Source organism: Hyperolius riggenbachi, chromosome 9 (genome assembly GCF_040937935.1).
Source record: "Hyperolius riggenbachi isolate aHypRig1 chromosome 9, aHypRig1.pri, whole genome shotgun sequence".
Classification (NCBI taxonomy): Eukaryota; Metazoa; Chordata; class Amphibia; order Anura; family Hyperoliidae; genus Hyperolius; species Hyperolius riggenbachi.
Genome location: NC_090654.1, coordinates 277,421,057 through 277,446,059, shown reverse-complemented (window position 1 = coordinate 277,446,059; position 25,003 = coordinate 277,421,057). Strand labels below are relative to the sequence as shown.

Below are 25,003 nucleotides of genomic sequence, written 5' to 3'. Positions count from 1 at the left end.
TTAATCGAAAACTACTGTATATACTCGAATACAAGTCGACCTTGTGTATAAGCTGACTCCAATATTCAAACCTCTTCCGCTGGAATTTTTATTGACTCAAGTATAAGTCTACCCAGCAAAGTTAACAGCTGCACTTGGGGCTCAGGAGGGGTTAATGACTGCACTGCATACAGTATTGCAGCCATTAACCCCTCCTGCCCCTTAAATGGAGCCAATACCAGACCCCCAAGTGCTGCAATTATTCACTCCCTTTTATGCAGTCCAGTATTTCCCTCCTGCCCCTTTCCTTGTTAATTGTTGTGGCCAGGACTTTCAGAACTGTGTTTTCTTGGCATTTCCTTTCCTCAAAATATCCCTTACCACAGTGTAAATTGCTGCAGATGGGCATGTCACTATTAGTACACACATAACTCAGTGTACTCAGTGTTGCCTGTGACTCGTGTATAAGTTGACTCCTTATACTTTTGTGATGTGAATCAGACCTAAATTTCTAGACTTATACTTGAGTGTATATACAGTATATAAGGAAACCAGGATTGTTAAACTGTTAACATATTTTATTCTATTTTGACGCCTCTGTTTCTAGATATCTAATTGATCTGCATACTTGTTCGAAGTATTAGTGGCAGAGGATCTAAAATACAGCCAGATAATATACGAGGTTTGAAGGCAATTGAGTATTTTCCTCTGTATCCTCTACACTGTAGGGTCACTTTGATAAATAAGTTGATGGATCACTCAATTCTGTCTGCGGTTTTAAACGATCTAATCATGCTTATTTTGTCTCTCTTCCTCTTTTTGTCGTTAACAGAGGCTAATAGACAAGTCCAGAGTAACCTGTGTAAAATGGGTTCCAGGCTCGGAAAGTCTCTTCCTTGTAGCTCATTCCAGTGGAAACATGTACTTGTATAATGTGGAGCACACGTGTGGTACCACGGCGCCCCACTACCAGCTACTGAAGCAAGGAGAGAGCTATGCTGTTCATACGTGCAAAAGCAAATCCACGCGGAACCCTCTGCTGAAATGGACTGTGGGAGAGGGAGCCCTCAACGAATTTGCATTTTCCCCAGACGGGAAGTTCTTGGCCTGTGTGAGTCAAGATGGCTTCCTCAGAGTGTTTAACTTTGATTCCGTAGAGCTGCATGGTACTATGAAAAGCTATTTTGGTGGACTTCTTTGTGTGTGCTGGAGCCCTGATGGCAAATACATCGTAACGGGTGGAGAGGATGACCTGGTCACTGTTTGGTCTTTTGTGGACTGTCGAGTAATAGCCAGAGGCCAAGGTCACAAATCTTGGGTGAGCGTGGTGGCATTCGATCCCAACACCACGAGCGTAGAAGAGACTGATCCTATGGAGTTTAGCGGAAGCGACGAAGATTTCCAAGAACTTATCAGCTTTGGTAGAGACAGGGCCAACAGTACGCAGTCAAGGTTGTCCAAACGGAACTCTACAGACAGTCGTCCAGTTAGCGTGACTTACAGATTCGGGTCAGTAGGCCAAGACACGCAGTTGTGTTTGTGGGACCTTACGGAGGACATCCTTTTCCCTCATCAGCCTTTGTCAAGAACAAGGACACACACGAACGTCATGAATGCCACAAGTCCACCGGCAGGCAGCGGCACTCCCAATCCGGGAAGTAACGGCAACAGCATCACTACCCCTGGCAACACCGTACCGCCCCCTCTTCCTAGGTCCAACAGCCTTCCCCACTCTGCCGTATCCAACACGGGCAGCAAAAGCAGCGTGGACAGTGCCATCGCATCCGGCGTCAGCAAGTTCGCCACCTTGTCTCTCCACGACCGCAAGGACCGGCACCACGACAAAGACCACAAGAGAAACCACAGCATGGGACATATATCTAGCAAGAGTAGCGACAAACTCAACCTAGTTACGAAAAACAAAACGGACCCTGCTAAAACGTTGGGGACTCCTCTTTGTCCCAGGATGGAAGACGTCCCTTTGTTAGAGCCTCTTATCTGTAAAAAGATAGCACACGAAAGACTAACGGTGCTGATATTTCTTGAAGACTGTATAGTCACTGCTTGTCAGGAAGGATTTATTTGCACATGGGCCAGGCCTGGTAAAGTGGTAAGTTTTAATACTTAATGATGCGCCAGGATTAGATTTTGGGCTGTTTTAAAGGGCGTCTGTGACTTTTTTTGAAATATCGTTATTCCATCAGTCTGATGCATGTTATGGAATTTTCTGATACTTTATTGGCCAAAAATAGCTTTCTACCTAAAATGGTTGGCTTTGACTGTAGGTTTAGACCCTGGAGCAGAACATTTTTGCTGCAAGACTTTTTCTTCTCTTCAAGAAGGTGGAACAGCGAAGCAACCAAGCAAGGATCTTAAGGTTTGTAGCAGAAGTGTGATGAAAGATGTTTTTGAGAAGATGATTGTGGGAAAGCCCGTCCTAAAATGGGAATCTTGGGTCAGGCTCTCCGCTGGAATTGAAGGCCGACTATTTCTATGCAATGAAGCCTCTCTAAAAGGAGGTCTTTGGGCCAATAACGTATATTAGAGAAGGTCATTTCTTTCATCAGATTGGTTTAAAAAATAAAACAACCTAAAAAGGAATAGATGCTCTTTAAGACTTTCAGTCACCTGCGCTGCGTAAAAAAAGCCCCCATTCCGTTGGTTTGCACCAGTATAGACACAGTCTTCAGTAGGAGCTTAGCGACATCATTAACGTTCCCCAGTTCATAGCTCAGTCTCGAATGCTCCTACCAAGTGTGGATGACAAGTCCTCTCTTAACATTCTTTAACAAATGCATACATTTCTTTCCATTCAACGTAAAATTTGCTTTCTATTTTTTTGTTTTCTTACCCCTCGTTTCCCTTTTTGTTCCACCCAACCCCCTCCCCCTTTTCCCAATGCATATTTTTGGTTGCTGCATGTCATACTGTTTTTAAATCATTTGAAATTTTGCCACTGCAAACCGTATGTTGACAAACCTGTTGCGTGTAATAATTGACGCCTGTTTCTGCCAACCAAAGCGGAAAACAAAAAAAGCTAAAGTTACCAGAAGTTAATGTATGCTGTAAGATATGCATGTCGCGTCCCCCAGGAAGACAGATGTATGAAAGCGTTAAGGCCAAACTTGGTGGTCGGTTTAAAGAAAGAGAAACGTTTGCCAGATTTAGGAGCGGAGGAGGTAGCGGTGGCCCAGCAGAATTTATTAGAGGCGCTTGTTTAATGTATCAATACAGAGTCCCTCTAGGAGCGAGCTAAATTTGGAAGCAAGTTTATCCTATTAAGCTAATAAGATCTGTATTTCTGTAAATAAACCGGTTACCTTGATTTCTTTAGTATTCTCCATGTGTAACTCTTTCTTGCCTAACCGATGCTTTATTTTTTCTTTTTTTCTTATTTATTTACTGAAGACTGTTAACTATTTCTCTACAGAAGCACTTAAATCTTAAAGTACTAACTGAATGTTATATAATGTAATTTTCTAATAGCTGGCAGTTTTTTAAACTTTGTAAATTTTCTTCACTTGCAATCTAGATATTTTTTTTTCTGTTATTGCATAGTGTCCAAGAAAGGTTATAGCCGCTTTAGGGTTGTCGCATTCCTGGGAAGAATATATTCCTCACTTTCTAATCAGACAGCAGACTTCTGTCTAGATCTAGACAAAATGTTAATTTTTTTTATTTATTTATTTTTTTTAATTTTTTTTTAAGTTTTCGTTTTGGTTATAGCATCTCTTGGGTTATTGGTTTTCTAGCACGACTATTTCTCAATTCCTATGCAGACGGAAAGGCTATCCCTCACTTCCTATGCAGACGGAAAGGCTATCCCTCACTTCCTATGCAGACGGAAAGACTATCCCTCACTTCCTATGCAGACGGAAAGACTATCCCTCACTTCCTATGCAGACGGAAAGGCTATCCCTCACTTCCTGTCGAGACGGAAAGGCTATCCCTCACTTCCTGTCGAGACGGAAAGGCTATCCCTCACTTCCTGTCGAGACGGAAAGGCTATCCCTCACTTCCTGTCGAGACGGAAAGGCTATCCCTCACTTCCTGTCGAGACGGAAAGGCTATCCCTCACTTCCTGTCGAGACGGAAAGGCTATCCCTCACTTCCTGTCGAGACGGAAAGGCTATCCCTCACTTCCTGTCGAGACGGAAAGGCTATCCCTCACTTCCTGTCGAGACGGAAAGGCTATCCCTCACTTCCTGTCGAGACGGAAAGGCTATCCCTCACTTCCTGTCGAGACGGAAAGGCTATCCCTCACTTCCTGTCGAGACGGAAAGGCTATCCCTCACTTCCTGTCGAGACGGAAAGGCTATCCCTCACTTCCTGTCGAGACGGAAAGGCTATCCCTCACTTCCTGTCGAGACGGAAAGGCTATCCCTCACTTCCTGTCGAGACGGAAAGGCTATCCCTCACTTCCTGTCGAGACGGAAAGGCTATCCCTCACTTCCTGTCGAGACGGAAAGGCTATCCCTCACTTCCTGTCGAGACGGAAAGGCTATCCCTCACTTCCTGTCGAGACGGAAAGGCTATCCCTCACTTCCTGTCGAGACGGAAAGGCTATCCCTCACTTCCTGTCGAGACGGAAAGGCTATCCCTCACTTCCTGTCGAGACGGAAAGGCTATCCCTCACTTCCTGTCGAGACGGAAAGGCTATCCCTCACTTCCTGTCGAGACGGAAAGGCTATCCCTCACTTCCTGTCGAGACGGAAAGGCTATCCCTCACTTCCTGTCGAGACGGAAAGGCTATCCCTCACTTCCTGTCGAGACGGAAAGGCTATCCCTCACTTCCTGTCGAGACGGAAAGGCTATCCCTCACTTCCTGTCGAGACGGAAAGGCTATCCCTCACTTCCTGTCGAGACGGAAAGGCTATCCCTCACTTCCTGTCGAGACGGAAAGGCTATCCCTCACTTCCTGTCGAGACGGAAAGGCTATCCCTCACTTCCTGTCGAGACGGAAAGGCTATCCCTCACTTCCTGTCGAGACGGAAAGGCTATCCCTCACTTCCTGTCGAGACGGAAAGGCTATCCCTCACTTCCTGTCGAGACGGAAAGGCTATCCCTCACTTCCTGTCGAGACGGAAAGGCTATCCCTCTCTTCCTGTCGAGACGGAAAGGCTATCCCTCTCTTCCTGTCGAGACGGAAAGGCTATCCCTCTCTTCCTGTCGAGACGGAAAGGCTATCCCTCTCTTCCTGTCGAGACGGAAAGGCTATCCCTCTCTTCCTGTCGAGACGGAAAGGCTATCCCTCTCTTCCTGTCGAGACGGAAAGGCTATCCCTCTCTTCCTGTCGAGACGGAAAGGCTATCCCTCTCTTCCTGTCGAGACGGAAAGGCTATCCCTCTCTTCCTGTCGAGACGGAAAGGCTATCCCTCTCTTCCTGTCGAGACGGAAATGGCAGCCTGCTAACTGGACTTCTTGTTTGTTTTGTTCCCAAGCTAATTGCTGTTCTATACCTCAGCAGCAAGAGGCCTCCACCAGCTCTTTCCATAGCTCAGCATATTCGGTTTGGCTTAGCCCAGTGTACATGCCTGTATTGGATCAGTGAGCAGATCGAACATAATAGTCATATTGTGCCTAGCTATTATCTGAAGACCGGAGCTTGTTTAGAACCTTTTGTTTTCTATTGTTGTCCTTCATTTCCTGGTCTAGTTACCCTTAGGGATCACATTAACAGACCTGATATCACCTGGATAGGAGTTGTCACCGATGAGGATACAGGCCGAAGTAACCGTCTGGTAGATGTTCTTGTAATTCCGTATTTAAAGAGACACTGAAGCAGGAAAAAAAAATATGATATAGTGAATTGGTTGTGTACTATGAATAATTACTAGAAGATTAGCAGCAAAGAAAATATTCTCATACTTTTATTTTCAGGTATATAGTGTTTTTTCTAACATTGCATCATTCTATAATATGTGCACATTACACAACACTCAGCATTCAAAATGAGTCTTTCAGAGCAGTCTGTGAAGTAATGACCTCTCCTCTAGCAGAGAAAAAGTAAAAAGTCCAGGAACAGTTGAGATAATAAAAGTCAGATAACAGCCCTCTCCACAACTAACTTAGTTGGAGAGCTTAATGACTTGTTTGCATAGAGATAACAACTGGAGTTTCTCAACTCTTCCTGTACTGGAAAAAATTACACTGATGTATCTGATCTTAATGTTTTATTTCTTAGCTGTGCTACACATACAAATCATAATATCATCTTTTTTTTTTCGCTTCAGTGTCTCTTTAAAGCTAAAAATTAAAAAAAATGCTTGCAGCTGCTTCCATAGCAGAGACTGCTGATACCACAAGACTGCCCTTACTGAACAATCGCTGCACATACCCACCACTCTCACTGGTCACACCGTTCTCCCATCGCCGCAGGCCCCTCTGCCGTCATGGCGACGGCAGAGCTCTGTGCGCCGGTCAGGAGCTTTCATTGGTTCCTGACCCTATTCATCAATGTGGAGCAATTAGTGGTATAGAGCGTGGCAGCAATGTTGAACTCTACGTCCTGTCAGAGCTGCGCAACCACCAGCTGGACGTAGATTTCAACTAGTGTGGTCCGAGAGTGGTTAAAATGGCTTGTTTAATGATCATAGCTTTAATTTGATTATTTTATAAATGCCTACTTTGTAAGATGGTGCTGCTGCCAGGTGCCTGCAGGTGCAGCGTACACTCCATATCCTTGTGCCTGGCAGAACCATGCTGATTCTGTGTATCCCCCCAGCGATAATGTCATCCCATTCATCCCATGTGGGTCACGGGACACACAAAATACTGGGAGGGGGAAGTGGGAAGATAAAGGGGACTTGGGCAGTCCATCTCCTCTTAACCCCACTTTTAAAAAAGCTTTTTAATCGTAAGGTATTAAAGTGTACCTCCCGGTTAAAAACATCACATGACAGGCTCTTTTAATGATGGAGGATTGAGGGGGGGGGGGGGGGGGTTTGTCCCGGTTTAATTCTTGCATGTTGCGTCATCCCTCCAGGCAGGTGATCACTCTGCTCCTTCAATATTGTGGCCGCGGCGAGTTTTTGTTTAATTTTCCGCTGAGGCTCTGGCCACCCCTACTGACCACTCACAGCAGTAATGGTTCCTTAAAGGATACCCGAAGTGACATGTGACATGAGATAGACATGGGTATGTACAGCGCCTAGCACACAAATAACTATGCTGTGTTCCTTTTTTTCTTTCTCTGCCTGAAAGAGTTAAATATCAGGTATGTAAATGGCTGACTCAGTCCTGTGTCAGACAGGAAGTGACTACAGTGTGACACTCACTGATAAGAAATTCCAACTATAGAACATTTTTCCTAGCAGAAAATTGCTTCTGAGAGCAGGAAAGAGATAACAAGGGGAATGTCTTATCAGTGAGGGTCACATTGTAGTCACTTCCTGTCTGAGTCAGGACTGAGTCAGCCACTTACATACCTGATATTTAAGGCAGAGAAATAAAAAAAAAATGAACACAGCATAGTTATTTGTGTCCTGGCTCCTGTCCGTGTCCCTCTGGCGGCTCCCGTTACCAACGACGCCCGGACCGGCTCTTCTTGGTTTATCATTACGCCGGACACTGTTTCATCACGCCGGCGAGTGACAGTCCTGCGTATGTGCGGTTTCGATAGAAAACCGCGCATGCGCAGGACTGTCACGCTGGCCCCCGTGATGACTGCTAGTGGCCGGTGTGATGACGAGGAGCATCAGAAACCAGGAAAAGCTGGTCCGGGTGTCGCCGGTAACGGGAGCTGCCGGAGGGACACTGACAGGAGCCAGGATGATGCTGGGGAACCTCGCGGCCTACGGTGGGCTGGAGAAAGACCCAGTTAAGTGAAATTTTTGATTTTAGGGGACTGCTTAGGGTCCCTTTAGTATCCTTATATTCATTAATATCACACATCAGCTGGAATTTATTGAAAGAAAAAAAAAAATTCACTGTATGTGTTGCTGTTTGTAACTACATTTGCACAACTAGTCTACTAACCTTGGAGAAAACGCACCATGTTCTGATATGACCCAGCATAGGGCTGCAGTCTTTTGCCACTTAAAGGGAACCTAAACTGAGAAGGATATGGATTTTTCCTTTAAAATTACCAGTTGCCTGACTACCCTGCTGATCCTGTGACTCTAATACTTTTAGCCACAGCCCCTGAACAAGCATGCAGATCAGGTGCTCTGAAGTCAGACTGGATTAGCTGCATGCTTGTTTCAGGTCTGTGATTCAGCCTCTACTGCAGCCAAAGAGATCAGCAGGACTGCCAGGCAACTGGTATTGTTTAAAAGGAAACATCCATATCCCTCTGTTAAGGTTCCCTTTTAAAGTGGAATTGTAACAAGAACAGTCAGTCCCTGGAGGGTACTTACCTCGGAAGGGGGAAACCTCTGGATGCAGTGATAGCAGCTCCTGAAAAATCAGCCGACAAGTGGCGCAATAGCGCCTGCAATATTTCTCTTCCCGGCTCTGGCGCAGTAGTGGCTTTCCAATTGTCTCTGTCGGAGACAGACGAGCCCGATCTGGTCCGCTCTACTGCAGATTTACATCACCGCTGTTTGGAGGCTGTCAGCAATCCTTGAGGGTGAGGATGGGGGAAGCCTCCTTAGTAGGATTGATACTTGGCTCAGTAGTCTCTGGATGGGTCCCCCTAAACATAATAATTTTTATTCATACAACACCTCTTCCCTAGCGCTGTACAATCATGGGCAGCATAGATACATGAGCAGTTCAACACATTGTACAATCGGTTGAGTGGCAGTGTTTGAGCGCCTCTGCATTGGGCACGTGCCAGTAAGGTCTGTGCATGCCCAGTAGAACAAAGCTACTTAAGCACTTAGCTTTACTGGACATGTGCGGACCTTGCTTGCACGTGCCCAGTACAAATGCGCTTGAATACAGACGAGGGAGCAGCTTCAAAAAGAAATGGATCCTGTGGGCTAGAATAGGCTCTGGAAAGACTTTGATAAATTCAGAGGTTTTCCAATACTGAGGTAAGTACCCAGAGTTTAAAGGGAACCAGAGACGAGGATACTGAAAAATGAACAAAGCTTTTATACATACCTGGGGCTTCCTCCAGCCCCATAAGCCTGGATCGCTCCCACGCCGCCATCCTCCGCTTCCTATATCGCCGCTACCGGGTCCCGTCACTTCCGGCGGACGCGGCCAGTTATCCACATGAACAGGGGCTCCCTCCATACCCGTACGCATGCGGCTGCGCAGTATGGAGCAGTACGGGTATGGAGGGAGCCCCTGTGAGGCGGACAATTGGCGGAAATGACGGGACCGATACCGGGTGATCCAGGCAGCGGAGGACGGCGGCGTGGGAGCGATCCAGGCTTATGTGGCTGGAGGAAGCCCCAGGTATGTATAAAAGCTTTTAAGTATGTTATCTCTGGTTCTCTTTAACCCCCCGATTTCCCCTCCCCTCCCCCCACCCCCCCCCCCCCCCCCCCCTTTCTCCTCACATGTTTGCTTTCCATTTTAAATTGTACTTTTTTTTTTTTTTACTTTTTAAAGTTTATAACTTGTGTTGCACTAGCATGGCTTGTACCAAAGAGACCACTTACTGGTGGCTTGGATACCCGAGGTGACATGATAGACATGGGTATGTACAGTGACTAGCAGACAAATAACTAGGCTGTGTTTTTTTTTTCTTTCTCTGCCTGAAAGAGTTAATCAGGTATGTAAGTGGCAGTTCCTGTCTGAGTCAGGAAAGTAGAAAGGTTGGTCAGCACACCAGCTTCTCATTGAGCAAAGTTTTAATGTGTCATATGTCAACACCAAAAGTTAACAATTGTTTCGGGGCCACAAGGGGTCCCCTTCATCAGAACAGTGCAGACAAACGTTTGTCTGCACTGTTCTGATGAAGGGGACCCCTTGTGGCCCTGAAACAATTAACTTTTGGTGTTGACATATGACACATTAAAACTTTGCTCAATGAGAAGCTGGTGTGCTGACCAACCTTTCTACTTTCCTGATGTCGTTTGGGATGATGCTTAGCGTCCCTGGTCAAGCACCCGAAAACCACTAGGACAAGTGTGCCGCTCTGCACTCCTTTTTCTTGACCTGTCTGAGTCAGGACGGAGTCAGACTGCAGTGTGACCATCACTGATAAGAAATTACAACTATAAAACGCTTTCCTAGCAGAAAATGGCTTCTGAGAGCAGAGATAAAAAAGGGCAATAGTTCATAGATTTTAGCTCTGGCATACTTCAGTGAATGTGTCATTGAGCAAAAACAATAAAACAGTAAAAATGTAAAAAGTTGATTTAAATATAAAATAAAACTGTGGGATCTTAGTCATTTTGAGGAGGTGGAGGAGGAGGAGGATAGATGCAATTGTTTTTTTCATTCTTTTATTATTTTCACCTCAACTTTAAAACCTTAACAAAGCTATACGGTTTTTTATTTTGTTGTTGTAGGGCTCAACTGAACATGTATTTTTTTTTTTTTTTTTAAATTGGATTCTGAATGTGTATTGTTGATACCTGTCGCTTGGTATTAAATGGTTGAAAATATGGAAAAAATATGCTACAACTTTTAGCACGGAAAATGGGGTTGTCCAGAAAGTAATGCCCGTTTGCTTTTATCTGCCATGCATGGTATTCATTCTGTGTAATGTACCTTGCACCTGGCTAGTTAATCTCTTGACACCCCCGAAAGAATCACACCATACCCCCCCCCCACGACCCAAAACAATAGGGGTCGGCAAGTACCGGGCTCTCGGGCACACAGTGGCATAGTGGTTTGCGCTCTCGCCTTGTAGCACTGGGTCCCCGGTTCGAATCCCAGCCAGGTCAACATCTGCAAGGAGTTTGTATGTTCTCCCCGTGTCTGTGTGGGTTTCCTCCGGGCACTCCGGTTTCCTCCCACATCCCAAAAAACATAGTTAAGGCTACCCCCTAAATTGGCCTTAGACTACGATACATAGATAAACATGGCTATAGTAGGGAATAGATAGGGACAGTTGGTGACGAGACCATATACTCTACAGTGCTGCGGAAGATGTCTGCACTATATAAATACTAAATAATTATTGAAAAAATTAATTCATGATTAAATTCCAGGTTTGGAGTGTTACAATGATTTTTTTTTCAGAATGTGATGACATGACTATTTGAATGGATGTTGAGATTTTAATTTTAATCTTTTTCAAGAAAAAAAAATATATTGAACATGGAAAAATAAGAACTCTTCTGAAAATAACCATTAATTGCATCTTTTGGAGCAAAAATTAATATAAGATCCTGTCTTATTTTCAGGGAAATGCCATAGTCTACAGGCTAGTAAGTATCTGTACAGAGTTGGCTCCGCTTTATCGCCCAGGTGTGTGTGTGTGTGTGTGTGTGTGTGTGTGTGTGTGTGTGTGTGTGTGTGTGTGTGTGTGTGTGTGTGTGTGTGTGTGTGTGTGTGTGTGTGTGTGTGTGTGTGTGTGTGTGTGTGTGTGTGTGCATGCCTGTGTGTGTGTGTGTGTGTGTGCGCATGCCTGTGTGTGTGTGCGCATGCCTGTGTGTGTGTGTGCATGCCTGTGTGTGTGTGTGTGTGTGTGTGTGTGCATGCCTGTGTGTGTGTGTGTGTGTGTGTGCATGCCTGTGTGTGTGCATGCCTGTGTGTGTGTGTGTGTGTGTGCATGCCTGTGTGTGTGTGTGTGTGTGCATGCCTGTGTGTGTGTATGCCTGTGTGTGTGTGTGTGTGTGTGTGTGCATGCCTGTGTGTGTGTGTGTGTGTGTGTGTGTGTGCATGCCTGTGTGTGTGTGTGTGTGTGTGTGTATGCCTGTGTGTGTGTGTGTGTGTGTGTGTGCATGCCTGTGTGTGTGTGTGTGTGTGTGTGTATGCCTGTGTGTGTGTGTGTGTGTGTGTGTGTGTGTGTGCATGCCTGTGTGTGTGTGTGTGCATGCCTGTGTGTGTGTGTGTGCATGCCTGTGTGTGTGTGTGTGCATGCCTGTGTGTGTGTGTGTGCATGCCTGTGTGTGTGTGTGTGCATGCCTGTGTGTGTGTGTGTGTGTGTGTGTGTGCATGCCTGTGTGTGTGTGTGTGTGTGTGTGCATGCCTGTGTGTGTGTGTGCATATGCCTGTGTGTGTGTGCATGCCTGTGTGTGTGTGTGTGTGTGTGTGTGTGTGTGCATGCCTGTGTGTGTGTGTGTGTGTGTGCATGCCTGTGTGTGTGTGTGTGTGTGTGTGTGTGTGCATGCCTGTGTGTGTGTGTGTGTGTGTGTGCATGCCTGTGTGTGTGTGTGTGTGTGTGTGCATGCCTGTGTGTGTGTGTGTGCATGCCTGTGTGTGTGTGTGTGTGTGTGCATGCCTGTGTGTGTGTGTGTGTGTGTGTGTGCATGCCTGTGTGTGTGTGTGTGCATGCCTGTGTGTGTGTGTGTGCATGCCTGTGTGTGTGTGTGTGCATGCCTGTGTGTGTGTGTGTGTGTGTGTGTGTGTGTGTGCATGCCTGTGTGTGTGTGTGTGTGTGTGCGTGCATGCCTGTGTGTGTGTGTGTGTGTGCATGCCTGTGTGTGTGTGTGCATATGCCTGTGTGTGTGTGTATGCCTGTGTGTGCCTGTGTGTGCCTGTGTGTGTGTGCGGTCCTGAAATTACTTTTGTAAAACTAAAACCTCTTGTTTTGAATGCAGTCTTAAAAACACATTTCCATACTTCTCAGAAACCCCGCCTGTGGTCTGACATGATCGATGTGAGTTATGTAAATCCTAGCCATGTATCAGTGGGCCATTTTTATTTAAAGAATACCCAAGGCGAAAATAAAACGAATGAAATAAGATTGTATCGATCTTCCTTCTCCTAAAAATAACTTAGGGCGGGTTTCCACTTGTAAATGATGCGAATGCGGCTAGGTAGCCGCATCGCATCACTTCCGCCGCCGGCCGCATCACTTCCGCATCTCCCGATGCAGAAGTGAATTGAAGAGAGAGGACGCCACCGCACAACATGCACGCAGTGGAAACTCTTCCACTGGCGTGCGCATGTGTTTCAGCATACCTGCGGTGCGATGCAGCTATGTAGAGGCTACGAGAGTGTTTTATAGTTGTAATTTCTTATCAGTGTGAGTCGGGACAGAGTCAGCCAATTATATACCTGATATTTACCTTTTTCATGCAGAGAAAGAAAAAAAGGAACACAGCATAGTTATTTGGGTGCTAGGCACTGTACATACACATGTCTATCTCATCATGTCACATGTCACCTCGGGTATCCTTCAATCAAAATCAGGTTTGCTGCATCAATTGATGTCTCCAGTGGGGGTCCTCAGAGGTTCCAGGTGAGCTTTGGAAAATGGCCCCATTGTCATCACATAAGCGCAACCATACTGATATATGCCTCACTGAAACCTCCTGCTATCGTAAATTTGAGGGGTAAAGGGGCTCATACATTTGCCAACCAACCAATCGACCATCCAGTCCGATTATTATCGAATTGGGTGAAAATTGGTGCTGCCAAGTGCATGCCCGATCGACAAAGCGACCAATTTTGGGACAGAAATTGGCCGCACGGTCGATCGCGCATGCTGGAAAATTTAGGGCCGAAGTTGGTTGGTCGGGGGTACGGCGGCCAAAATTGCGACGAGACGACGAAGCCCCCGCTGCTGCCGCCGCAATGTATAAACGTATGCAGTGTGTGCATTTATACATTACCTGTCCGGTGTCGGTCTCCACACGGTTTCCGTCCATCTTGCCGGGTAACGCCCGCATGCTGCTGTTACCCGGCGAGATGGACAGTCACCGAGCGGAGGCCGACACCGGACAGGTAATGTATAAATGCACACACTGCATACGTTTATACATTGCGGCGGCAGGGCGGACGCGTCAGCTCAGCAGATTCCCTGATGATTTCATGCTGAAATTGGACGGGAATCGGCCTGTAGTGTATGGGCAGATCCGACCAAGAGGCACATTTATCTCTAATCAGATTCGATTAGAGACAAATTTATCTCTTAGTTGAATCTGCTCATAATCTTCTAATGTATGGGCATAGTCCATAGTCTCACACAGTGAGAAAGGTTATAGGGTCACAGAATATTTTCATTCTTCAAGTTAAAATAAACCACAAATGTGGGATTCTTGAAATTTGGCAAACGCCCTTCAAAAACATTAACGCGCTAATCAAATCACACTCTTACCATCTTGGACCTTTGACTTTTGGATCACTCCTCGTACAATTGGAAAGCCAACACAACTTGGCAGAGACTTTTTTTTTTGTTTAGTTTAAAAACATTTTGCAGTTAAGTTGCTGCTTTTTCTAGGCCTAAAACCTCAGTTTTTTTTTTCTTTATGTAGTCGCCATGTTAACCACTTTAAGACCGCGGTAGGCTTTACAAATTAGCTCTGTATCAATTCAACTGTAGTAACCCGTTTTTGGGTTTTGGTTTTTTTCTAATGTGTCCATCTGAATTAAAATGTTTATACCAGGGAAATGGCTTTCATTCGTTATCCATTGTACAGAATTAGCTGACTACATTGGCATACTAGTTATGTATTCAGTTTTAAAAAAATAAATAAATACTTAAAACGTTTTTTGTTTTAAAGAACAATTACACCCAAAAATGACAGTGTTTATTCAACAAAACAGTAAATATATGTAGCATATATCGATTTTTATTTGTCAATGCTTTTGAGCAGAAAGGAGCAGAGTTTAAAGAGACACTGAAGCGAAAAAAAAAACTATGATATTATGATTTGTATGTGTAGTACAGCTAAGAAATAAAACCTTAAGATCAGATACATCAGTCTAATTGTTTCCAGTACAGGAAGAGTTAAGAAACTCCAGTTGTTATCTCTATGCAAAAAAAGCCATTATCTCTACGACTTTCAAAGTCATGGAGAGGGCTGTTTTCTAAATTTTATTATCTCAACTGTTAGTTAACTATTTACTTTTCCTCTGCCAGAGGAGAGGTCATTAGTGCACAGACTGCTCTGAAAGACTCATTTTGAATGCTGAGTGTTGTGTAATCTGCACATATTATAGAATGATGCAATGTTAGAAAAAACACTATATACCTGAAAATAAAAATATGAGAATATTTTCTTTGCTGCTAATCTTCTAGTACTTATTCATAGTACACAACCAATTCACTATATCATATATATTTTTTTCGCTTCAGTGTCTTTTTAAGAAAAATGTTAGAATGTGTTTTATTTACATAATCTAGCATAGAAAACACCACTTGCGAGTTGATCTGGCGATTTGTAATATAAAGAGTTTTGTAGAGAACTATAGAGCCTACTATTAGTCAACTAGTTCGGGGGCTTTTCCCTTTAATATTGAAAATTGGTATACTAAGACATTGAAGCAATAATGTCCTCTTATTAGTTACCAACTAGAGTACCGAAAAACCTGAAGTTTTTCCTTCCACTTCATGTTTTTTGAAAGAAATGTTTTGTTTGTTTTAATGCTAAACACAAGAAAATATGCTAAAAAAATCTAATAAAAGAAAGCACCATACGTTTTCCTGCAACAAAAATGTTAATCGAAGTAAGCTAACTGAAATAAACCCATCGGGGCCTTATCGTCCTGTAGCAAAAAGAGTGCCCCCGGGGGGTACTTACTGCAGAAGGTAGAAGTCTCCGGATCCTAGGGAGGCTTCCTTTGTCATCCTCTGCAGGCCTGTTCCATTGCTGCGCAAGCCCCCCCCCCGCTGCGCACTAGAATCGTCATGCTAATCTTTCTTTATAAAAAGCTGAGGTGGGTGGGGTCTGTGCTATGACACTTGCGTGTCTATGCAGTAGCAAGGACCCAGTGGGGTTTGGCTGTTTCTGCCTGAGTGGTACATTGCTAGTGTGCCTGGGCAGGGAGTACGGCTGAACGATTTTCGGTTTTAAACTGAAACTCATGATTGGGGCAAGACTATCTTTAGATCGTCAATGCAGCGGTTTTTGCTGCCGCCACTGGTACCTGCTCTGCTACTGGCCCCCTCCTCCAGTAAATTCAGAGACCATTGAGCCTTGCCGCATTGCCAAGAGGTGAGCCGCAGTGAAGAGGAAGTGAGTGTTGCCTAGTAACGGCCGCCAGGAAGTGATATCACACCTGCGTTACTGTGCCGGCACTTGTTGCCTCTTCACCGCGGCTCACCACGTAGCAAAACAAGCGGTGAGGCCGAATGGGATTCAGAACTTACTGGAGCGGGGGGCTGGGAGCAAAGCAGTTACCAGTGGCAGTGAGGGGATCTGCCTATAGACACTAAAGGGGGGGGGGGGAGCTGGCTATATACACTAAAGGGGATCTGGGTGGCTAACTTGTACTACGGCACCTATAGCTGACTTACCTATTCTGAGGCACCCATAGCTAGTAACCTTTACTGGGACACCTATAATTGCCTAAACTATACTGGAGGCACCTATACGTAGCTGCCTATACTGCTGATCCATCCTTGTGTATTAAAAATGAATCGAAATCGCAATTTCTGACAAATTGTGCAATTCAAACTTTTCCTAAAATCGTTCAGGCCTAGCAGGGAGGCTATTAGTTGGGTGCGCAGCATTGGAACGGGCTGACAAGCAAAAAAAGGGGGAGCCTTTTTAGGATCCAGAGGTTTTCCTCTCCCAAGGTAAGTATATAAATGTACGCCTAGCAAACAGCACAGATATAGGGCCCTGGCCAGTAATGCAATTATGTACAATACAAGCTTGCGGATGCTCTGCGTTTTAACGGATCACTTTATCCCAACGTGCTGCTCCTTGGAATTGTTTGAGGTACCTTTTCTTAGTGTCTGGGCATGCTGTTGCATTGGACCTTTTTACACTTATCCAGTACAGTTCTGTCCACAGTACTACAATGGGCAATCTGACTTAATAAGCTATAAATGAATATTGTCAAAAATAAGCAATGTTATTCATGATGTTTTCACTACAGTTCCTCTTTAAGCTGAAACCAGTAATGCAAGTATATTGCGTTAGGCCTCGTTCACATCAGGGCCGTTTCTGTGCGCTTTTCACAGCGCATTGTCTGGTGCGTTCAGCGAGGTATTGATTTTCCCATGTAATTAAATGTCGCTGATTTATAGCTATGCGCTGCGCTGAGCAGCGTTACAAAAACGTAGGGTTGCATGCATTTCTGTGCGCTGAGCTGTAAAGCGCACATCAATGCAAGTGAATAGGTGCGCTTTTTTAGCGCATAGGCGCGAATGCATTTTTTTGCCGCTATTTGGAAAAAAAAATATAAATTTACATAGAAAAACAAAGCTTTATTGACAACTGCTACAATAAGCAAAACATGCTTTAAGGCCTCTTTCACAGTGCGACGTTAAAGTCGCACGTTAGAAAATGTTTTAACGTGGACTAACTCACAGCAATATTAAGTCTGTGCGACATTCACAGTTCACACGTTGCGTTGCGTTTAACGTGTAGTATTATTAAGAAAGTGCTGCATGCTGTGCGTTTAGCAATACATTTGCTGCGTTGCACATGCTCAGTAAGTTTTTTTTTTTTTTTTTTTTTTTTTTTTTATGCAACACATGCGCTGTTTTTGTTCAATCAGTATGCAACAAAAACGGCGCACCAAATGCAGGGCTAAATAACGTCCAAGTTAGTCTTTCAATGTGTTGTATTAGGGGCACGTTATGCGACCTTAACATTGCATCAAACGCAACGTCCCACTGTGAAAGAGGCCTAAAGAAGCGCAGCGCAACGCACAGAAATGCGCACTAAAGCGTGCACGAGTTTTTTACCAAGCGCTTTCACACGTTTCTCAGTGCAGCAGATGTGAACGAGGCCTTACTAATCAAGGCCTCCTTTTAAAGGGGAACTATGGCGAAAAATTGTAAAATTTTAAATATGTGCAAACCTAGACAAATAAGTATGATTTATTTTTTTTCCCAGAGTAAAATAAGTCATAAATTACTCTTCTCCTAAGTTGCCGTGACTTACAGTAGGTAGTAGAAAGCTGACAGAAGGGACAGGTTTTGGACTAGTCCCATCTCTTTATAGGGGATTCTCAGGGATCTATTTATTTTCAAAAGCACTTAGTGAATGGCAGTTGCTCTATCCAACTGCCAAAAAAACTGTGTAGGGAGCAGGGAAGCTGGCCAGCATCATTCTTTAAATCCTTTTTAGGGAATATCTTTATAAAAATAAAAGCCGTGCTGAGAATCCCCCATGAAGAGATGGACTAGTCCAAAACCTGTCACTTAGGCCAGATTTCTACTACCTACTGTGACAGCAACATAGGAGAAAAGTAATTTATGGCTCATTTTACTCTGGAAAAAATGTACATCTTATTTGTATGTTTGCACATTTTAAATTTTACAGTTTTTTTCGCTGTAGTGCCCCTTTAATAGCCATCCAAACAATCCCCACGCAGCCAGATCACCAAGTACCTTCTACCAAAGCAGCGATTGCCGCAACATAAAACCAGTAAATCTCTTTGTACTATAGAGAAATAAATGTTGCATTCACCAAACAATACATTTTACTCATCGCACAATTTACCTTGCGTAGAATAACAAATTCAGACGTTTGCCAATGTTTTCGTAACCAATGAATAAGTAATGAAAAAGTTATGTTTTCGTTAGTGAATGTGTGAGCTGTATGCAAAAAATAGAGCGATTAACTTAAGTGGTGTGTCATGAGCAGTTACAGCAATCTTGCTTTACAGTTACGTTCTTTTAATCAGGGATACCCAACTCCAGTTCTTCGAGGGCCATATTCTTGCCAGTGTTTAGGATGGACAGAGAAATGGAATACCCAAGCAGCTCGTGGGGAGGTGGGGTGCGGGGGAGGAGGGGTACTTACCTCGGGTCCCAATGAGGCTTCTCCCATCCCTGTAGCTTCAGGTAATGCAGCACAGGCTTCCTCGAATCCTCCCCCGACAAGCCTGACAAGGCTTTATAGATTTACCTTGCCGGGATCCAGTGCAGGCGCAGTAGCGGTTCTTCGTTTGGGATAGGGGCGAAATAGCGAAGCCTGATCGTATCCACTCTACAGCGCAGGCGCAAAAAAAAACCTCGCACCTGCGCAGTAGAGCGCAGAGTTTGGATTTGGCTATTTCCGCCTTAACCCGGAAGAAGGGCGGCTAGTGCGCCTGTTCAAGATTGCGGAAGGTCAATATTTCCATTGCCAAACTTCGGGGGGCTGCAGCATGAGATTGCCGGGGCACCGGAGGACGGGGTAAGCCTTGTTAGGATCCAGAAGCTTCCCCCTCCCGAGCCAAGTACCCCCCCCCCTCCCCCCCCCCCCCCCCCACCGGGACGTTTTTTCTTAATACGGAGTCTCTTTAAAGAGGAACTGTCGCGAAAATCTTAACATTTAAAACACATACAAATAAGTACATTTCTCCCACTGTAAAATGAGCCATGAATTATTTACTTCTATGTTCCTTTCACTTACAATAAGAAGTAAAAATCTGTCATTACCGACAGATTTTGGGCTAGCCCATCTTCTCATAGGGGGGTTCTCAGGGTTTTCTTTATTTTTAAAAGCACTTAGTGAATAGCAGTTGCTCCGTCAAACTGCCAAAATAGTGTGCAGCGAGCATGGTGCCTGGCCAGCATCTCTGTATAAATATTTTTCAGGGAATGTCTTTATAAAGAATATAGGCCATGCTGAGAATCCCCTATGGAGAGATGGACTAACCCAAAACCTGTCGGTAATGTCAGATTTCTAGTACCTACTGTAAGTGACAGCAACATAGGAGAGCAGTAATTTATGGCTCATTTTACTCTGGGAGAACTGCGCCTGTGCTGGAGCCAAAAGGTAAATATTTGTTTGTTTTAAATTTTTAAGATTTTCGTTACAGTTCCTCTTTAAGTAAATTATCGCAAATACCTTCTGTTTTAAAGGATACCCGAAATGACATGATAGACATGGGTATGTACAGTGCCTATCATACAAATAACTATGCTGTTTCTTTTTTTCTTTCTCTGTCTGAAAGAGTTAACTCAGGTATGTAAGTGGCTGACTCAGTCCTGACTCAGAGAGGAAGTGACTACAGCGTGACTCTCACTGATGAGAAATTCCCCCTGTTTACCTCTTTCTTGCTCCCAGAAGCCATTTTCTGCAAGGAAATTGTTTCATAGTTGGAATTTCTTATCAGTGAGGATCACACTGTAGTCACTTCCTATCTGAGTCAGGCAGTCAGGCACCAACATACCTGATATTTAACTCTTTCAGAGAAAGGAAAAAAAAAAAAAGGAACACAGCCTAGTTATTTGTGTGCTAGGCACTGTACATACCCATGTCTATCTCATCATGTCACTTCGGGTATCCTTTAACCTCCTTAGCGGTAACCCCGTGCTGGACACTGGGTAAGCCGCCTCGGAGGATATCTCAGCCCCAGGTGGGGCGATTTAAATTCTGTAAAGTGCTGAACGCGCAGCTAGCAGTTTGCTAGCCACGCGTACAGCTTGATTGTCGCCGCTGCGCGGCGATCGGCCGCACACAGCGGCGGAAGAGGGCCCCCCCCCCTGCCAGAGCCCTGCGCAGCCCGGACCAATCACTCCCGGGCAGCGCAAAGCGCTGGATCGGGTGCGCCTGACGTCCATGACGTCATTCAGATCGTAGCCATGGCAACAGGAGAAGCCAAACAGGAGATCGCGTTCTATACGCAATCTCCTGTTTGCTGTTGTTGCCGGCGGCGATCGGACTAGAGGGACACATGCGCCCTCTAGTGGTGTTTCATGTAGCTACCACTCGGGTAGCTACATAAAACAAAAACAAAAAAATTACAAAAAAAGTGTAATGCATCCTCCTTGGCGGAAAAATTTGAACCGTCAAGGAGGTTAAAGTGGAATATAACCCTGCATTTCAACTTTGCTCTAAAATATTATTTACAGCATATTATATGCAAAAAGCATTTTTTTTTTTTTTTTTTACTAGACCAGCATTGGAAGGGTTAAACACAGAGGTTTAAAGGTCCTGGAGAGATATGCAGAAGTTCAGATAGATACATTCTATTTAGTTACATGTATCTATTGATAAACAGTTACACACTCTTTGGCTGTCCTCCAAGCTCCTTCTCAGTCAGAGAGATGAGTCACATTCAACACTTAGATACATTTATGTAAACAAAATGTATCTTTCAGGTTCGGATGCGTCTGCAGAAATCTAAAGGAACTTTAAAGCCCTGTGTAACCCTTCCAATGCTGGTCTAGTAAAAAAAAAAAATGCTGGTTGCATATAATATACTGTAAATGTTTTAGAGCAAAGTTGAAATGCAGGGTTATATTCCGCTTTAAGAAGGCACACCACATAAAGAAATAGCAAATGTGTTTTACTTGATCCACACTTTTCCTGATTCAGTCCCATCAATAAAATTGAGCTGTGCCAAAATGTGTGAGGATCCTCTGCCCTTGAGGACTGGAGTTGGGCTTCCCTGCTTTAGATAATTTATTTCTTAGTGTTTATGGATATCCTTAAAGGGAATATATAGTGATATTTATATATACATGTTTTAATTTAGTACATTATGAAAAAAGAAAATTTAGAATATGAAATGTTACAAACTTTATCTTATTTGATTCTTCACCTGCTAGTTTGACTGGAAAGCTTGGAAATGACTTGGGAGTTTCCCGCCTTCCTGCAGTGGAGTAAAGAGGAAATATGTTCATAATGGGGCTACTATGAAATTTTAAAGGGGAACGTCAGCCTAAACATACCTACTGTCATTAAGTTACATTAGTTATGTTAATTAAAATAGATCGGTAATCTCTTACCCACCCTGTTTTGAAAGAACAGGCAAATGTTTGATTTCATGGGGGCAGCCATCTTTTTGGTTGAAAGGAGGTGACAGGACAGTTGGAACTGTGTCTCCTGCTCCGTGTGTCCTGATCACCCCTCCCAGCTGCATGTGCTAGGCTTCAAATCTCAAATTCAAAATGTGAAAAAAAAATGTGCACCAAAACAGCAGAACGAGAACATCCTCCTCAGAAATCCCATCATGCTTATTTTTCCCCTGTGCTGCTAAAAATGAGGCTTGGGTAAGAAAAACAAAGTTCTGATGCTGTGAAACTGTTAAACACCAGGCCTTTTCAGTGCTGCTGAGTAGATTTTTAGTCTGGAGGTTCACTTGATGATAAAACTTGCTAGTTATTTTTATGTCTAATTGAACGTACATGTTCACTAAAAAAACAGTGTATGTTAGTGACATACACTCATTTAAATGGAAGTCAGCAAACTTCTTGTTTTGACATCTTTACACAAGGTGTTCAGTCCCTTCTTCATATTCAGTGTATTTTAATAGAGCTTTTGGTACCGTATAAGATGACCCAAGTATAAGCCGATGCAGCATATGTGCGAATAGCTATCCCCTGTCAGCCCTCCCCCCAAGTGTCACCCGTGATGTGCCTTTGTCCACCCAAGTGGTGCTTATAGATGCCTCTCCCCAAGTGTCCCAGCATCTACAGAGTCCAGCGTGGTGGATTGTTCAGTCATTGATTGGGGACAGTGGGGACACATGCTGGGGACACGCAGGCGGGAGTTTACTGATCATATGGCTCCAGCGGTTAAACGCATGGCGAGGGATATGGGAGGGACAGACCAACACACTGCTCTGTGAGGATTCATGCCAGGTTAGCAGCATGGCTCGTGTATAAGCCGAAACACCCACTTTTGGGCCACTTTTTTGGCCTCAAAAACTCTGCTCATACACGAGTATATACGGTACTTATTACACTTTTTAAGGCTAGTTTGCCTGCACGACTTCCCAATTTTTTCTCTTTTTTTCATACAAGTGGAGTAAAATAAAAAATAGTACTTAACTGTAGACAGGCCTAATAATTATCTGTCACTGAGCCAATAGGAATAGTAAGTGTACTTCTAATCCTGGTATGCACTTTAAATTATGATTGGCCAATCACTGACCAATTTTGCCACCACAATGTAGTTTGGGGGTCAACAGATATAGAAGACTATGGCCCAGTGCACACCAAAACCGCTAGCAGATCCGCAATACGCTAGCGGTTTTGGGAGCTGATTTCAGAGCGATTCTAGGTATGTTTAGAGAGGTTTTCTAAACATACCTAGCGGTTTTGGGTGCGTTTTTGTGTAGCAGATTACAGATATTGTTACAGTAAAAGCTGTTACTGAACAGCTTCTGTAACAAAAATGCCTGGCAAACCGCTCTGAAGTAGCGTTTTTCAGAGCAGTTTGCGTTTATCCTATACTTTACATTGAGGACGAAATGCTTCCGAAAACCGCAAACGCGCAGCAGGAGGCGCGTTTGCGGCTTGGCAAAAACCGCAAACCGCCGGTGTGCACCATCCCATTGCAATACATTAGACAAGCATTTTTCCAGGCGGATGCGGCCGGCGGATCGCTCTAAAAACCGCTCGGTGTGCACTGGGCCTTACAGCAGATTGTATAGGTTAATCCTCATACTACATGGGACTGTTACATTTGGTCTGTGATTGGCCAATCAACATTCAAAGTGTGTACACACATCGAACTTATGTAGTATAAAGGCCAAAACCTTTTGAATGTGAATTAGAACGATTGTGTAGACAAGCTTTCATAGCTACCAAGTGGTAAACGTAGCTGTTTTATTGGCCAATAAAATTTGGAAGTGTGTATGCACCCTTTTTGTTTTTCACTGCAGTAAAGCAATATGCTTTTCTGCTTGCCAAACTGGCCAGCCAGATCCACAGGTGGAGTTGCAAAATTTTTTTACACATGTAAATGTTTCTAATTATACCATATACTAACTACAACAAAAGAAAATCTTAACTATACATTACCTTTTTATATTCCTTATTTTTTCTATTAAGCATTAATGTTTTCATATTTTATTGTTGAATAATGAAAGCTGCTTTGTTCACAGGGTTTATTATCCTCCCAAAACCAAGCGAATTCTCCAAGTGGGACTGTAGTATAGCCATGACACTACCACTAGTGAGCACAACACCCACAGGACCAGACGTAATGACAGAGGAACCAGGAGCTAATCTGCAGCCTCAGAACATCACTTTAGAACAAAATGTCAGTGGAATTCTATAGAGAACTGAAAAACTAAAAATATACAAAACACTCAAAAATATATCTATATTATATATACTTGGTGGAGAAAATCTTTCAGCTTGGTTCTTTTAGTCATTATGACAACTCACCCAAGAGTACCTTGACAAAAACAAAAGAAAATATATGTATATATCAAAAACCTAAACTTCCTTAGACGTTACAGTGGAATTAAATAGTACATGCATTCCTTCTTGCTTTATACTTTTCAACTTTAATGTAATTTAATCTTTATAAATATAATGTAAAATAAAGTGTTTATTGGAAAAAAACCCCGGTAATTTTTAGATGGTTATTAAGAAATAAATTCACCATTGTGTGTATTGCACTGATTTTTTTTTTTTTTTTTTAATTATTATAACCTACGATGGTTAGTTGAGAGTCTGGAATGCACTTGACATGAAAGCAAGTCATTGTTTTGACTTGAAATGTAATTCAGGAAGATGCTATTTTTTTTTTCATTAAAAAAAAGAAAATGTTTGCACTTAACAATAATAGATAAATTCGAGTTGAGAATTACTTTGAGTGTACAAAAAAAAATTCCCAGGAAAAAAAGGAAACTGTTGTGAAGATAAATATCCTTTGTAACTATTAAACATTTATTTTAATATTGTGGTTTCTAATGCTTCTGTATTATATGTATAAATAATGTACTTCAGTGCTGGGGGGGCTTAAAAAGGGGGTTTGATCATTACACTAGTCATTTTCATTATATGAAGATAGTGATTTCTAATTAAAAGATACATATTAATATGAACTATTTGGCATACGCAGTCTTTGTTTTATTTGGTTAGATGAGATGTCGCTGTGCTGCTGATCCATGTATTCATTGTTGTGATTATTACACGACAGTTTGGAAGATATTCTGGCTTACAGTCCTTGCAAACGTATTCCTGATGTAGCACAATTTAGAGGAATGTCCTGATTTCTTTTTTCCCACATCATGCTGCAATAAAGAATATATCTATCTATCTATCTATCTATCTATGTATATCTATCTCACCCAAGATTTTAGAATTTTCAGTTGGCGACAAATTTAGAGCACTAATGAACAGTTAAAGGGATACTGTAGGGGGGTTGGGGGAAAATGAGCT

At 43.5% G+C, this 25,003-nt stretch overlaps 1 protein-coding gene across 3 annotated transcripts in view; it reads left to right on the top strand.

The window, feature by feature from the left end:
- WDR20 (WD repeat domain 20) overlaps positions 1–24,666 on the top strand; it is a 93,633-nt gene extending 68,967 nt beyond the window's left edge. The window contains exons 3-4 of one of the 3 annotated variants that reach the window (XR_011024175.1): positions 812–2,356; positions 23,716–24,666. Coding sequence is in view for 2 of the 3 variants with exons in the window: in XM_068254640.1 (XP_068110741.1) it covers positions 812–2,089; positions 23,716–23,769 (1,332 nt within the window). In the remaining variant the exon portion in view is untranslated. Of the gene's footprint in view, positions 1–811; positions 3,305–23,715 lie in introns of those variants that run through there. The other 2 variants (XM_068254640.1, XM_068254641.1) reach the window with 2 other exon arrangements.
- Positions 24,667–25,003: the final 337 nt, after the last annotated feature.